Raw genomic sequence first — 17,264 nt, forward strand, 5'->3', positions numbered from 1 at the left:
TTCGTTGAACGAGAACAAGCCAGCTCGGCGAGCAAGTCAACAACTTCACTCACAACCCGAGCTACAGATCTTTGTGACAAAACTTTGAATATATACTTTATATATATAAAATAGATGTATGTATATATTCATATATGTACATATATATAGTATGCTGTAACATGAAGGGCAAATAATTATAAACGACCTTTGTACAGGCATTTTTATCAAAGCTTTCTATCTTGCACTCATCAGGACAATTTGCAAGAATACCACTAGCGCTGGAATTCATATATCACATTACCCATCTGTGTGTTAGGCTGGATGTCTGTTTGGTTTGACAGCAGCATCCTGTAGCAGTATGAGAGAGCTATCTCCACCTGTTTGCGATGACTTACCCCCAGTGTAACCTGAAGTTATGCTGGGACTGGGAATTTTCAGGACCAAAAGTGATAGTCTATGGTCCATTCATCAGTTTGCATTATACACAGCAAGAAATAACCTGATCAGGTTAGCCATTATCCCACAGAATTGGTGACAGCCATTCCGTAGTTCATTGTCAACACCTTGACCAATCGGATTCAACTTGCCTTGTTTAATATTTAAATAAAATGTGGCAGTTAACTGTCTGTCATTGTTAACTGGTGCATTCTCCATGATAATGCCTCGACCAATCAGAGTCCACATGGCAACCAATTAGCACTGTCTTCCCATCAGTGTAAATATTGGATTTCCCTTAAATTGGTATTCTTGAGAATTGTGCTGATGAGTGCAAGACAGAAACCTTCGACAAAATGTGCCATTCTTCACTAATACCAAAGTATAAGGCAATCTATAATTGTTCTCGAAGGGGCATCTGTTATTGTTGCTTTAGAATCTGAACATTTTACACTTGAGGCCCTCAAGCAGTCAGTTGATGGGCCTCCTTTCACTAACACCACTGGGGTCTTACCTACAGTGGGACGGCAGGTTGACGATTGAAACCAGGCAGACTGGTGCCTGGGGCAATTGCCTCATTTGCAAACACCTTCTGTCCATCCTAGTGCCCCCCCACTTCCACAAGGTGATTCTTCCTCTACCCCCACTCCCACACTCAGTTTCCCCATCCCCTCCCTCCATCCTGCCAATTCTGAGCTTCCCTACAAGCTGTGGCCCAGCAGCCTTTGCCCATAGTCCGCGGACCTGAATTTAGGTCCCGGCTCCATTGGTACCTCTTCTTGTTAGATGCTTGCAGTTCCAGGAGTGCCCCCCACTCCTGATGGTGTTGCTGAGGCGAGAGATTGGCCAGTGGTTGTCAGGTGATGCTTGTCCTGTCCAAGGGGTGCAAAGGTCACCTTGAGCAATAGGTGGCCCTACTTGCCACTGCATGCACATGGGACCAAACAAGGGGCTGAGGGGGAAAACTCAGGGGTGAGGACCCCTGTCCCCAACGTAAAATTCAGGCAATTGTTCCAGAAAACAGAACTTAATTAAAACTGAAAGAACAGCGGATGCTGTGAATCAGAAACAAAAACAAAAGTTGCTGGAGAAGCTCAACAGATCTGGCAGCATCTTTGAAGGAAAAATATTAGAGTTAACATTTCGGGTCCGGTGAGGGTCCATTCTGAGGAAGGGTCACCAGACCTGAAACGTTAACTCTGACTTTTTTCCTTCACAGCTGCTGCCAGACCTGCTGAGCTTTTCCAGCAACTTCTGTATTTGAACAGAACTTAATTCTCTGTTTTGGGATTTGAAAACGATTAAGGGACAGCACAGGAATATGGTGTCAAAGTAAATGATCAGTCATGATCTCATTGAATGGCAGAATAGACTCAAAGGGCTGAATGGCCTACACCTATTATGTAACGCTGATCTCTTTCGCTTAGTCTATATGAAAATGAAAAACGTGTGTTATAACTTCTGTGTTTTGGCAGCAAGCTTTTCTGAGCTCCATGTTCATTTCTTTCAGAATCACTAGAGGTCCATACATTTCTGTCAAAATTCTGCTTGCATTTCAATCCATCACTTCTACTCTCAGTTCGATGGTTCTATATATTACTATGTTAGGATAAATAACATAATTCTGAATATTGCTGAAAAATAGAATATTTTTTTAGTTGCCTTGTGGAAGCTTTCTATCTTACATTGATCAAGACAATTCTCGAGAAATGCCAGAGTGAAGGGAAATCAACATTCATTTGGGTCTAAAGAAGAATGCCAATTGGTTAGCAAGTGGGAGAGGCATTGCCATGGAGAATGCATTAGTTAGTGATGACTGACAGTAAACTGCTAAACTTATTTCAGTTGCTTGCAGTGTAGCACACCTGCCACCACATGTTTTATACTCATTGCCACATAATTAAGACATTTACAGTACAAATGAGTTAACAATTTTTAAGCATGCACATCCAGTCCCAAAACAGAGAAAAAAAGCAGAATGAGTCATAAAGTAAATATGAATTAAAGGTGACATTAAAACTTAATCCCCATTTGTTTTCTCTCTCTACAATTGCCCTTTTGAGCTTGCCTGCAGATGGCTTCATCACACATTTACTCTTCCATTATACAAAGCCCTGCTGAATCAAAATCTCTGATAAACTGGGCTTCTTTACATTATATGTTCATACCGTAAGATGCAATGGGAAGGAAACTTCTGGCTAGAGTAAATACTTTTCATCCTGGCAGGTTGGACTGCCATGGCACAGGGCAGGGGCTGAACACAGCAGGCTCTAAATCAGGGCAGTGCCATCTGTCGTTGCTTAGAAACAGAGGAAAATAAAAACTGGCTTTGGCATTGATCCAATGCCCATGTTCCTTGTGCTTTTAAGTAGAGTACAAATCCCCTGGCGCTAACAAATCAGAGCTTTTAAGCCCGCCGAGGCAGATTTGCACTGGAGACCATTTCGAATTCACACTAACAAGAGGCTTCCAGTTCCATTTGTAAATCCATTTAAAGCTGCAAATAGGTGTCTGGACTTTATTCAAGGTTTTACTGTTCTGTCTGGTCATAGATAAAGCCATAGAGATCCCTTTATCCCTTCCTCTACCCTGGCAGTTGTGCTCATGTGGAATGGCTGCCCTGTCACACTTGTCTCTGGTTGCCTCACAGAGGAAATAGTGAAGGCGAACAGTGGCTCCGATTTCGCTTGGGCAAAAGATCAAGAAACGCGGAACAAGCTCTGGCAGGCGCGGCACAGTGCGTGGTATGCCGCTCGAGCCATGCACCCGGGCTGTGAGGTAAGCTGGCTTCAGCCTTCACCTCGGGCACTTCTCGAACTGTATCCTCCGACCCGTCCGACTAACAAACAAAATCTCCCCTCGTTCCCCAAGGGTTATTCCACAGATGTCTGCGTCCCACTCTCAAAGCTACCGGAAATCATCGTGACCACGAAAGAAGATTTGGTGAGGTCAAAGCTTACAGGTTAGCTGGAATGAAAGACAGCATTTGCCCAATACAAATCCTAGCCATCTACTTTCTCACTTTGCTTCCCTAGTTGGGACTGATGTGGGTCACAGTCGGTACTTACTGTCACATTAGGCACAGTATATTTTACCTCCTGGGTCCCATGTACTTTACTTCCATAAGATGGTCTGTCGTGTAAATGGACTAAATACTCTCAGTGATCCCTTTTGATCACCACATCTGTTTCTCAGACCGTTCAGGCATCAGCACATAAACTTTTGGAAACTCATGGAAAGGTACTGGTGTTGAAATGCAGCCTATCTGACAGCTGCAGGTACAGGAGCAAGGACGGTAAGGAAACTCGCACAGAGTTCTGCAGAACACAAAGTCACAGAGGGATCTGGGTGTCCTGGAATGTGAATCACAAAATGTTAATGTGCAGGTACAGCAAGTGATCAGGAAGGCAAATGGAATGTTGTCACTTATTGCAAGGGTAATGGAATATAAAAGTATGGATGTTACTACAGTTGCACAGGGCATTGGTGAGGCCACTTCTGGTGTACTGTGTACAATTCTGGTCTCCTTATTTAAGAAATATGTCGTTGCTTTTGAAACAGCATAGGGAGGATTGAGATAACACGGTGTGGAGCTGGAGGAACACAATAGGCCAGGCAGCATCAGAGGAGCAGGAAAGTTGGCATTTCGGGTCGGGATCCTTCTTCAGAAATGGGGGAGGGGGAAGGGAGCTCAGAAATAAAGAGAGAGAGGAGGGGTGGGGCTGGGGAAGGTAGGTGGGATGATGATAAGTGAGTGAGGGGATTGGTCAATGAGGTGGGAGGGGCAGATAGGTGGGAGAGAAGACGGACAGGGTTGTGTCAGGTCAAGGAGGCGAGGATGAGAGGGAGGGTTGGTCATGGGATGAGGCTGGGGGGTGGGGAGATTTTGAAACTGGTAAAGTCCACATTGAGACCATTGGGTTGTAGGCTCCCAAAGCGGAATATGAGGTGCTGCTCCTTCAGTTTCCGGGTGGCGTCATTGTGATACAGGAGGAGGCCCAGGATGGACATGTCACCCAGGGAGTGGGAAGGGGAGTTGAAATGGTTCGTGACTGGAAGGTGTTGTTGTTTGTCGCGAACAGAGCACAGGTGCTCTACAAAGCGGTCTCCAAGCCTCTGCTTGGTCTTACCGATGTAGAGGAGGCCACATCGGGAGCAGCGGATGCAATAGACCACATTGATGGATGTGCAGGTGAACCTCTGTCTGATGTGGAAGGTTTTCTTGGGGCCTGGGATGGAGGTGAGGAGGGAGGTGTAGGGGCAGGTGTAGCACTTCCTGCGGTTGCAGGGAAAGGTGCCGGGGGTGGTGGGGCTAGTGGGGAGCGTGGAGCAGACGAGGTAGTCGTGGAGAGAGCAGTCCCTACGGAAGGAGATAGAGGTGGGGAGGGAAATATATCCTTGGTACCACAACTCCTCAGAAGTCTGGCAGGCATTGTTTAAACAGAAACAAACAGAGAAAGCTGGAGAAACTCAGCAGGTTTGGCAGCATCTGTGAAGAACTCAAGAAGAGTGACACTGGACTCGAAACATTAACTCTATTTCTTCTGTCCACAGCTGCTGGTAGACTTGCTGAGTTTCGTCTGAATTCGGTGTGTTTCAGATTTCCAACGTCTACAGTATTTTGCTTTTATTTGATGGTTTAAACAGAGCACCATTCCATAACGTTTATCCTCAGCTTATTGGATATGATTAAATGTGGTTCCCTCTTTAATGTGTAATGCTTTTAAACTTATTCTTGTTTTTGTAAATGGTTTCATTACATCTGATGTGAAACATCTGTCATCTTCAACCCAAGGACCGATTGTAGGCCATGTAGGAGATGGTAACTTCCACTGTTTGATGATAATGGACCCCCAGAATGAGGATGAAATGATGAGGATAAAAGAGTTCACCTATAGATTGGCCAGGTACAGTAACATAAGGCTGAATGTTATCGCTGAGGGATTGTAGGGAGTGTTTCCTGTCCTGGGCTGACAGCAACTTTTCTTACACAGTTTTCTGCTGCACACCTCATTCATTATTGCTTTTGGGTTCCATGACCCCCATCTCGGCCTATCACATATCCCTGCTGCATACCCGGACCCTCTCATCCCGGACAGTACTTGGTTTCGATTTGATCCAGGAGCAGGTTCTGGTCAGTACATCACTGGCACGTCCCTGCAGCTGTCTGAGGAGGAAATGGCCCAGGTCGCTGGGCCCTCAGAGGCCTGCCCGAGACCAGGGAGCTGCTCTGGCCCACACACAGGATGATCCCATAGTATCCCATAGTACAAATGCATAGACAGTGACAGGAACAGAAGACAGGTTGGTCAGAGACACTCAGTAAACTGCACCGGAAGTTGGTAGGGCCCGCCAATGTTAGCAGTATCAGGCTGGCTCCAGTGTGTCTATGTCTGGCCGTCTCCAGGGGCAGGTTGGTGGTTGCCGTGGAGAACCAGGTCCAGCAGAGCTGGAAATGCACACAGACCCGCACACCATCACTTTAACCACCATCAGCAGCGAGAGGGGGATGAGGGACCTCAACCTCACTCCCGGTGCCTCTTCCTATCGCAGAGGCCAGTGTAGTGCCATTCCACCTCCGGAAATGCCGGGACAGACCAACCTCCAGCCTTCCTGCAATCCCAAACTGTGTAGAAGTTGCAGCCAGGGAGGGTGAACCTGTAGCTGGGCAGGTCTTGACTGTAAAGTTACAAATGGCCTTGGGATCAGCCAGGCCAAATCTTCCAGGCCAACAAGCTACACTACAGAGCTGCAAGAATGTAGAGTTCTTGCAAATATAGTGATGATCCAGATGCACCACAAGGTTCTCTGTGCAGTCCAAACTGGAGCATGTTATTAATGGGAATTAGTACGCTGTACAGTTTTTGCACTGTTTATTCTACATTCACTCAGCAATATAAGTCAACAATCTCTTTGCTTTGTTGACTAATACCCAATTAGCACCATTGTGTTATCACTCCAGATTGTTTTCAAATTCCCCTTTAACTGGTTGGAGAGATTACAGCACCTAGTTCCCCTTTCCCCACCACCCTCTGATATTTCAAAGTCATTGATTTACCTATTAAATCTCACTGTTGGCTCCCTTTATAAGATTTTATTCAATTTCTTACACTCCAGTAGCCCTCCCTTAGGCTGCTCAGTACTTTGCTGACTTCATTCTGAACTGGATATTGTACGTTCCCAAAGAATTTATTTATATTCACCACTTTAAACCTTCCTAGAGATCTCTGTTTCATTAATGTCAAAACTAATGTCTGCTCAGATTATCTCTGTTAATGTCGAGCCATTACTATAGCAACAAGCTACTCAATTAAAGGAGAAATCCAATCAGACTCTCTAGTGAATATGAAAAGAAGGTAATTGTTAAGTTGGTACACAGTAAGGCACCTCATCTCCGCTCCTGCATTACTTGATTTCCCTGAAGAAAAGAAAATGGTACTTTTCAAAGTGTTTTAAGATCTGCTGAGCTGTGATCTTGATGTCAAGGTGGATTATTCCAGCTCAGTAACGGATATAAGGTAGAAGGTAGTGGTTTGTAAAACAATCCCAAATGATCTTTAAGTTGAATTTGACAAGATAATTTGCCTTGTGGGCTGAGATTAACAGGTTTACACACACCAATGATGCACTGTTGGACTGTCTTTACATTCAGTGTTTCTCCCCCTCCTCCCACTCAAAGTGCTCGATACATGAAGTATGCATTAACTACAAAGTTACCAGGGTTTGCTAATTCCTGAAAGCTGAGTGGGTGGATGGTGTGTCACAGGAAAATGTTCACTTGTTAATAAAACGAAAGGAAAAGGGATTGGGCCCTAGTGAAGAGCATGTGATACCATGCTGTAATGGCCTCAGAATTGTTAGTCCTGCTACTTGCTCAACAGTACCTCCTTGCCTTTCCTCACTGTATAGGCCAAACTTGTCAATCTGAAGAGCAGCTCTGTCTGACCTCTCTGCTGTCCCCAGCATAAATGGATATGATGGCATTCTCTGTATACTTTGTGGCGCTCAGATGTAGAGACGCAGCGTACACTTGGAACAGTCCTTTGAAAAGTTCCTGAAGGAGGATGACATTACCACTTTTGTGGGGAGATCTGTGGCTTGGTTAAGTTCATCTGCTATGGGGAATCCATGATTGCTTAAAGCTTCTTAGATTGCCTTATGTGGATGAACATTGGTGGGCAGAACATTTTCCCCCATCCTTTTTATACCTTCACATTCAGGTCATTTAGTGACTCAGTCTTGGGAGTGCAATTAATCTCTGCACATACATTTTGGTGAACTGAATAGGTCAAATAAAAGGTAAAGTCACCATAGTTTTACCAGACCACAGGGCTGCTGTCTCATTAGAGAGAGGTGACTGGTGGTTGTTTAACCTGAGGCTCAGGCGAGGGTAGAGGTCGAAAAGGACAAGCCTTCATGGTAACCTCAGCTGGTACAGGAAATTGAACCCATGCTGTTGGCATCATTGCATCCAGTTGTCCAGCCAACTGAACTGGCTCGTGTAGGGGAAGCCTGGCAATCAGCTGAGTTGCTTGCCATCTGTACAGTAAAGTAATGTTCTATGGGTCTGTAAAGGTCGCTGTTTTGATGTGGATCGAGGATGACACAAGATTACTTGTTAAAAATAGGTTGAGGAAAGATTCATGGAAATGATTCCAGGGATGGAGAACTACAGCAATGAGAATAGACTTGTCTTGTTGAGAGAAGGGAGGCTGGTGGGAGATTTGACAGAGGGGTCCTGAGGCGTTTGGTGTGGACTGAGTGGATTGGGAGAAACTGTTCCCATTATGAAAGGATCAAGACTGATGGGCACAGATTTGAAATAATTAGCTAACGAAGTAAAGGTGACATGAGAGAGAAGAAAACGTTCTCATTCAGCCAGAGGTTAAGGGTCTGGAACACACTACCTGAGAGTGTCGTGGAGGCATTCCAGAGGGAAATAGACTGTCATTCCAAAAGGAGGCATGTGCAGGATTTCGGGGAGAAAACAGGGGTATGGCACTAAGTGAATAGCTCACTCAGAGAGCTAGTGCAGACACAGTAGGCTGAATGGCCTCCTTCAGTGTTGTAACGATTCTGAGATTCTGTGTATTTTCAGGGGAATGGAATTGCTTATTATTGCGCACAGAAGGTATTTTTAATAGCTTAACTGCATTCTGTTGTCAAGGTTCAGCTTTTCTGACTGAAAGAGAAACAACTAAAGAATATTTTTTCCAGAATAAAGCAACATGGAATTATCCTGAAAGAAATGAAGTCCCAAGGTAATATTCAGAGATTCCTGAACAAAATACTGTGGTGGGTTAACTCTCACTGCTGTGTGCCAGTCAGAAGGGTAGGAACAGTGTGTACCTCAGTCAATAATCATTGCCAATTCATTATTTAATAAAGAATCTTGAGTCAATGTTGATTTCTCCCCTGTTATTTAGTCCATGGATCAGTTAAGAAATGATAAAGTTGACTGACTAAAGATTCTGACAGCTCTGTGTGAGTTAGTGCTGTAATTACAGAACATAGAGTATTGGAAAACATTATAATGCAACAGGTTAGCTTGCTAATTGGACCTTCGCTTTCTCTCTCTGACTCTCTCTCTCTCACAGAAGAGCATTGGCCATGCATGGTACCTGTACTGGGGAGCACGGTATAGGCTTGGGAAAGAGGCAGCTCCTGGCTGAAGAAATTGGCGCTGTCGGTATGAAAGTAATGAGGGAAATTAAAGCTGCACTTGATCCAAAAAACATCATGAATCCTGGCAAAGTGGTGTAAAAGAGGTGGTGCCCTTTCCCCATCCAAATATTTCCACCTCCCTACAATCAGCAAGTTTCAGTGTCATTGGGATCAATGCACAGACGATGAAATTCCCCTTAAGGCGGCAATGCATGGGAAAGTTTTACAGTTGTTAGCCTTCAAGCACAAGTACAGGATGCTCGAGTCTAAAAAAAAATTTAAATGCTTTACAGCAGAAGTTATTCTGGTTAGCACTTGAGTAATTCCTCAATTGATATATTACAAATTATTTGATTTCTTAGAAATTGAAGGCTTTGGATACAAAAATAAACTTGAATCAAAATGTAGCAAGGAGGATTTCGAAAAGAATACAGACCTGGCCAGGCTTTAATGAACATTTTGCAAACTGCAAGGAATCAGCAACACTTTAATCCTCAAATGTTACTGTTTAATTCTTTTAGTTTAAAACTGCCTTCAAAGAGGAAGTTTATTTTTAATCTGTCATATAATGATAATATTGTTCGGAGTATTTGTGAATAATAAAAATTTTATTTACAGCACACAGAATCTTTCTTCCTTTCTTCAGTGAAATTTCAAATGCAGACAGGAAATACCAAACTTCGTTATAGGGAGAAACGTTACATTGGGAATACCGATCCTTTTGAGAATATTGTGCCACACGTTACTGGCCAAATAGACTTGCACCTTCTTCCACTCCCATCTGTGCAGAGAGACAGTGATAATGTCACTGGACTAGTAATCCAGAGCCCCAGGAAATCTGCTTCTGATCAGCAGCTACTGCCACACCATTGGCAAACTCATCAACACTCATCATCACTCTTCCACGTTGAACAACACTTGGAGGAACCACTGAGTGGCAAGTGCAGAAAATGCACTCTGGGTGGAAGATTTCAATGTCCACTAAGAGTGTCTCAGTAACACTACTACTGACCAATCCTGAAGGACATAGCTGCTAGACTGGGTCTCTGACAAGTGGTATGGGAACCAACAAGAGAGAAAAACATACTTGACCTCCTCTTCACCAGTGTACCTGAAACAACCGTACATGATAGTATCACCGACAGCGCACAGTCCTTGTGGAAACAAAGTTCCAGTCTTCACATTAAGGATACCCTCCATTATGTTGTGTGGCAGTACCACCGTGTTAAATGGAACAAATCTTGAAAACATCTAGAAACTCAAAATGTCGAGGTGCTGTGGCCGTCAGCAGCAACAGTATTCAGCACAATCACTAATATCAGGCTTGGCATGTCCTATCCTTCTCTCTACCATTACCATCAAGACCAGAGATCAACTTTGGTTCAATGAAGAGTGTAGGAGGGCCAATCAATCCTACAACCAAGCATCGATGCATTAAGAAAATTAAGGCACACACAAAAGTACTATCACTTATTGAGGACTGGGCTGGATGCGAATTTTGTACCTGGAGTTTGAATGCTGAGGGATGCATTTTGACCAAATTAAATATTTTCCCAACATTTTGTGTTCAGAAGGATTAGCATTCTTAAAGAAGGGAATCTGAAAATTATTTTAAAACCACATGCCTGAAACTCTCCAATCCAGTTGGTCAGAGCTGATTTCAAATCCTCAATCTAGTTTACCTGTGGATGAGGGCACCATTTTTTTAAATCCACTTTTCATAAGCTGACTTTCTGAGATATTTCCTAGTTTGATTCTGCCAAGGGTAAATAAGAAGTGGGAACAGCAGCAACAAGACAACATAAGCAACAATGATAGTTCTGAAAGAACCATCGATGCACCACATTCTAATGGAGTGTCATTTTGTTTCTGTGGCATCTGCCTCGAAAGACTGAGTGTGGCCCCAACTCCTGCACCACATAGAAACATTGTGGACTAAAACTTAGCCAATACATCTTTCCTAGAATTATTCCAGAGTGTAGCTTAGGTCAGTGATTTTCCAAAATCACAACCTGGGATAACTTGAACAGTGTGAACTGAACAGTGTTTTACAAGGAACATAAGTAGGTTCATGGGTAGGCCATTCGACCATCTGGAACCCATCATCATTCAAACATGAACACGGCTGATCCTCTATCTCCCTTCATACCCCTTGACATCTTTAGCCTTGAGGTATCTATTGTTTTCCAAAATATGTTCAATGACCTGGCCTCCACAACCTTCAGGGGTACAGAATTTCACACGTTCACCACTCTTGTAGTGAAGACATTTCTCCTAATCTTAATGGTCTTCCATGTATCTGAGATAGTTCCTCCTTGCCCTGGAATTCCCTGGCCAAAGGAAACATCATCCCTGTATCCAATCTGTCCAGCCTTCTGAGAAATGTGTACCATACAATAAGACCATTTCTCATTCTTCTAAACTCCAATGAGTACAGGCCCAGTCAACCTAATCTCTCCTCATGCAACAACTTGCCATCTCAGCTATCAGTCTGATGAATCCTTGCTGCACTTCCTCTACGGCAAGTATATTTGTTCTTAGGTAAGGAGATATAAACTGTTCAGAATACGCCAGGTGATTTCTCACCAAGGCCCTGTACTTAAACACTCTTACAATGAAGGCAAATGCACCTTTTATCTTTCTGCTTGCTGCTCCTTCATGCTTGCTTTCTGTAGTCAGTGTACAAAGACACCCAGGTTCCTCTATATATCAACTTCTCCCAATCTGTCACTATTTACTTTCTGCCATTCTGTTTTTCCATCCAAAGAGGAAACTTGACATTTATCCATATTATGTTGCATCTACCATGCAGCTGCCCAATCTCTCAACCTGTCTGCGTTTCCCTGACAGCTCCTTCATCCTCCTCATCACTTGCACTCTCACCTATTGTTGAGACATCAGCAAATTTGGAAATATTGGACTTGATTCCCTCATTAAAATCATTGATATATATTATGAATAGCTGTGGTTTAAGGACTGATCCCTGCAGTACCCTCCCTGTCACCACCTTCCACTTAAAAAATTATGCATTTATTCTTACTCTCGGTTTCTTGTCAGCTAACCAATTCTCAATCCATGCCAATGTATTACCACCATTTGCATGTGTTTTGGTTTTGCACACTAACCTCTTATGTGGGACTTTATCAAAAGCTTTCTAGAAATGTAAGTACACCAGATCCACTGGTTTTCTCCTTCATATATACAATTAGTTATATACTCAAGAAAACTCCAGTTTCCCATTCGTAAATTCATGTTGACTTTGTATAATACCATTGGTATTTGTTATCCTTGCATTTCCCTATGGCTGATATTAGGCCAGCTGGTCTGTAATTCCCAGTTTTGTCCCTCCCTCCTTTGTTCAACAGTGAAGTTATATTTTCCACCCTCCAATCTTCTGGGACTATTCCAGAATCTACAAAATGTTGCAAGTGACAACCAAGGTATCTACTATATCCATGATCACCTCCTTTAATTCCCTGGGATAGAGACTGTCTGGCCCTGGGGATTTATTAGGTTTCAGTCCCATTAATTTCTCTAGCACTATTGTTTAATTTCCTTTAATTCCTCTTTCCTGAAAGATCCTTGTTTCCCTAGTATTCCTGGGAAGCTTTTTATGTTCTTCAATGAAGACAGAATAAAACTGAGTGTTTACTTGTTCTGCCGTTTCCTTGCTCTCCATCATCAATTCTCCTCAGGGGCCTATATTTGTCTTCATTAATCTGTGTCTTTTTACATACTTATATTAGCTCTTACACTTTGCTTTTATGATCCTTGCAAGTTTAATCTCATACTCTGATTTTCTGTCTCTTAATCAACCTCTAAGTCCTCCTTTGCTGAATTTTTAACTGCTCCAAGTCTATTTTTGAGCAACTTTACATGATTCATCCTGAGATCAAATACTATCTTTAATTTCCTTTCCTAGCCATGGTTGGGACTGAAGTGAGAATATAACTGTTGGAAAGCATGCATCCATTTCTTATATGTTAATCATCACATATCCACTGTCAGGCTTTTTATTGAGCTTACCCAGACAATGCAGCCAACTCACCCCTCATGTTTTCATCATTTCCTTTGTTTAGATTTAGGACTCTAGTTTCAGATTGGTCTACTTCACTTTCTATCCCAGTGATCACTTTTTCCCAAAGGACCTCACAATAAGATTATCAATTAACTGTTTCTCATTACACAAAGCCAAATATAGGATAGTCTGCCCCCGAGTTAGTTCCTCAATGCACTAGTTTAAAAATCCTGGAATTCATCTTCCTCAGCCTTGCAATGAATGTGGTTTTCCCAGTCTCTATGTAGATTAAAATGACCCGTGATCACTGGAGGTCCCTTGTTAAATGTGTCTGTAACTTCCTGTTTAAGGCTATCCTCTACCTTACTGTTTACTACTGATGGCTTTTAGACAATAAGATAACTCAAGTGCAACAATAAACTAAATTGGTTTGATGATCAGAAAAACAAAAAAAAGTTAACAATTTTTCTGATTCTGTTCTAAAATTGAGAATTGGAACTGAAAATAAAGGGACATAAGCTAGTTCTGCCACTCAGAATGAGCGCTTATATACAATGGGTTGTGGTGAACATTCCCAGAGGAAAATGGCAGCACACAATACAATGTCAATAAAGACCAATGTTCATTGGAGACTCTTCACATGTGAGCTATCAATAATGTGGATGTAAACACGTGAAAGTAGGAATGCATAGGTTTGGAAAAGGCTATTTCAGTCCTGAAATTCTCTTATCTATGTTCACAGGCCCAATGAACCTGGTGAGAGTTGTCCTTCCTAAACATTTTCATGAATAGTTTTGCAATCCAAGACAGTAACAGCCAGGCATTCTTTGCACAATAAATGGCCCTTTCTTTGTCTAAGCGTATGAACATGGGTTAGTAAATGTTGTATTTAACATGGATTCCAGACCACACAGGAACTATATCTTTAAGACAGTTACTTGACAGCACAACATATGACATATGGTATATATCATTCTCTGTGTGCTGGAGTCAGTGCCATCTGTCAATTCTGTTGTGTAATGTGCAGTAATATCAACAAACACAGAACCCAGACTCTATATGTAAGTTGGTTATACCATAGCCATGTAAATAGTGAATTTCGTCCACAAACTTCAAGACATGAGTTTCAGTAAAATACCATCTTCTGTATTGTACATTATGTGGACTAACATAGTTAGGGTAAACAGGCACTAAACCTACTTATGACATCTAATTAGTGATAGTAAGTGGATGCTAAAGGCTGAATAGGCTGAAGTTACAACTACAAATAAATCTAAAGGCTATAAACCTGCAATGAAGCACAATGAATAACCTACCTCTTTATTTATCTAAAATAAAATCTGCAAATTACAAGAAGCACAGGGGAGTTCTGATTTTAAAAGAAACAGCAGTTAAAAGTGTGAAAGGAAAACTCTGATCTAAGAACATGATCCTAGAACAAAGTACAGAAAAAAATCACTGAAAAGGTGCCTCATTCATCAAAGAGGCCTTACCTGTCTCCAAACACCAGCAGATTCCACAATCTTGTTTTTCCAAATCAGTGCAAAAACATTTTAAAATCACACATGGGATTCTTCATCGCCCTCTCTTGCTGACAACAACAACTTAGGGACATGCCTGTCACTTTCATGTATCACCTACAGGGATATGCCTGTCACTTTTATATACCATTTACAGGGACAAGAATGTCTCTTTTAAATACCACCTACAGGGAAAAGCCTGACACATTTATATACCACTACAGGGACAAGCCTGTTACTTTTATATACCACCTACAGGCACATGCCTGTAACTTTTAAATACCACCTTCAAGATATGCCTGTCACTTTTATATACCACCTACAGGGACATACCTGTTACTTTTATATACCACCTACAGGCCCATGTCTGCCACTTTTAAAGGTGCAGCAACTTTTGAAGGTACAATAAAAAAGTAGAGAAGCCAACAACAAAATTATTTCACAGCAATGCAGTGTTTTTAAAATGTATATTCAGGCAAATATTTCACCATAGGCTTGCAATCCATTGACATTCTCTCAGGATTTCAGTTATTTGGAGTAAGAATCAATCTTTACAGGCTGTCAAACCTCTTCTCACTTTGGCTACTAAAAGGTTAAGAAAAATAAAATTCTATGGAATTTCTGACGATGACTACAAAGATAATGATGAAATACTTCAATTTTAGAAGGTCAACTTTGGGTCAGTGTCAGTTTCAAGAACCAAAGGCTTGAGCTCATTGCCATATCTACAACAGCCAGATGAAAGATTCGGTCAATTTGTAACTGGTATCAATAATGAGGTACAGAATGTGATTTCACCAAAGCTAACTTAGCTGCAATGGCTTAAGGAATTAAACATCGCCTCCAGACCCATCAACAGCACTTTTGGTCAAACCCATAAAATAAACTATTGACATTATGTTCGAACAAGAATGCAAGTTCAAAACAATTGTAGCAACCCAGTAGCTTCTGAATTGTTTAACTAATGAACAACTATTGCATCAGTCAACTGGATCAGTGAAACATCTAAAGAATGCATGAAGTCTGACTGATCTCAGTCACCCATCAAAGTCCAGCATTTCAGCCACTCTCCTGCCTTTCTCCATAGTTCTCTAACTTCACCTCTTACAAATATATATCCCTCTCTCTTTTGAAACCTCCTATGGAATCCACCTCTACCACACTCCCAGACAGCACATTCCAAATCCTAACAACTCTCTGAGTAAAGAAGTTTCTCCTCATCTCACTCCTACCTCCCTTGCTGACAGAGTGATCTAGTCATACAGGTCCATAGTTCCCTGAAAGTGACAACACAAGTGGATAAAGTGGTCAAAAAGGCATATGGCATGCTTGCCTTCGTCCTCAGGGCATAGAACATAAAAATTGGCAAGTTATGTTGCAGCTCTATGGAACTTTGGTTAGGCCACATTTGGAATATTGCACACACATTGCTCACCACACTACCAGAAGGATGTGGATTTAGAGAGGTTACAGAAACGGTTTGCCAGGACATTGCCTGGTTTAGAGGGTATTAGCTACGAGGAGGGTTTGGACAAACTTGGTTTGTTTTCACTTGAACGTCGAAGAATCAGGGGTGACCTGATAGAAGTTACAAAATTATGAGAGGTGTAGATAGGATGGATGGTTGGAGTCCTCTTCCCAGGATTGAAATGTTAATTACTAGGGGGCATAGGTTTAAGGTAAAAGGGGAAAAAAGATTAAAGGAGATGTCAGAGACAAGTGTTTTTACACAGAGGGTATTAAGTGCCTGGAATGCACTGCCAGAGGAGGTGGTGGAGGCAGACACAATAGCAATATTTAAGAGACATGTTGGCAGATAAATGAATAAGCAGGGAATAAAGGGCTATAGACTGTGTAGAGGCATAAGGCTTTTAGTTTCAAAAGGCATCATGTGTCAGTGCAGTCTTGGTGGGTCGAAGGGCCTGTTTTTGTGCTGTACTGTTCTTTATTCATATCAATAACAACCCATCATGCAGGGCGACAACTCAGATTCTGAACAAACCATGTAAGACAACATATCCACGAGAAATAATCCACATCCATTGCAACAAAAGATAGCATATCGCAGAGTGAAGCTACACCACAATAACTGTCTAAGGATCAGATCTGGTTGTGCCATACATTTATCAGGTATCATTTGAATCTATAGAGACAACAGATCTATAAGCATCCTCGTACATGTTTATTTGAACAAGGGTTACCATGCTTTGAAAGGAACAGGGATGTATTTATTGTAGCATAAAATCCAGCAGACAGCCCGATAACTTTTAAGACAATTAAATGCCATTGTGACGTGCAACATTCTGATATAAAGGTACCTGCCTCACCTGCAGCCACTCTGTCTGTGAAGTGCAGTGTGTTCAATATGTACATGTAACATAACAGTAACATTAGCAAGCAAAGAACCCCGATGGCATGCAAGTCTGTTATATTGTAGCTATAGAAATCATTAGTGTTTTTAATAAACTTCAAGATATCTGTCTCAACAAGAACCCAACTGTCTGTGGTATATGTTAAACAGTTTAACAGAGACAAAACTACAATGCTTTCTATAAGTATCAGTTATGGACTATGTTAAAGATACTGAATAATAATATTAGCCATTAGTAAACATTCACAGTAAATTTTGCCCAAGGTGTATGAAG

At 42.0% G+C, this 17,264-nt stretch overlaps 1 protein-coding gene across 1 annotated transcript in view; it reads left to right on the forward strand.

Annotated features, from left to right (window-relative positions):
- The window catches only part of ldhd (lactate dehydrogenase D), a 33,744-nt gene extending 24,057 nt beyond the window's left edge, over window positions 1-9,687 (forward strand). Inside the window, exons 5-8 of the mRNA XM_048606004.1 lie at window positions 3,014-3,195; window positions 3,289-3,379; window positions 5,213-5,324; window positions 9,015-9,687. Of these exons, the coding sequence (XP_048461961.1) occupies window positions 3,014-3,195; window positions 3,289-3,379; window positions 5,213-5,324; window positions 9,015-9,180 (551 nt within the window). The 3' untranslated portion in view covers window positions 9,181-9,687. The remainder of the gene's footprint in view (window positions 1-3,013; window positions 3,196-3,288; window positions 3,380-5,212; window positions 5,325-9,014) is intronic.
- Window positions 9,688-17,264: the final 7,577 nt, after the last annotated feature.

Source organism: Rhincodon typus, chromosome 15, assembly GCF_021869965.1.
Source record: "Rhincodon typus isolate 14 chromosome 15, sRhiTyp1.1, whole genome shotgun sequence".
In the NCBI taxonomy this organism is placed as follows: domain Eukaryota; kingdom Metazoa; phylum Chordata; class Chondrichthyes; order Orectolobiformes; family Rhincodontidae; genus Rhincodon; species Rhincodon typus.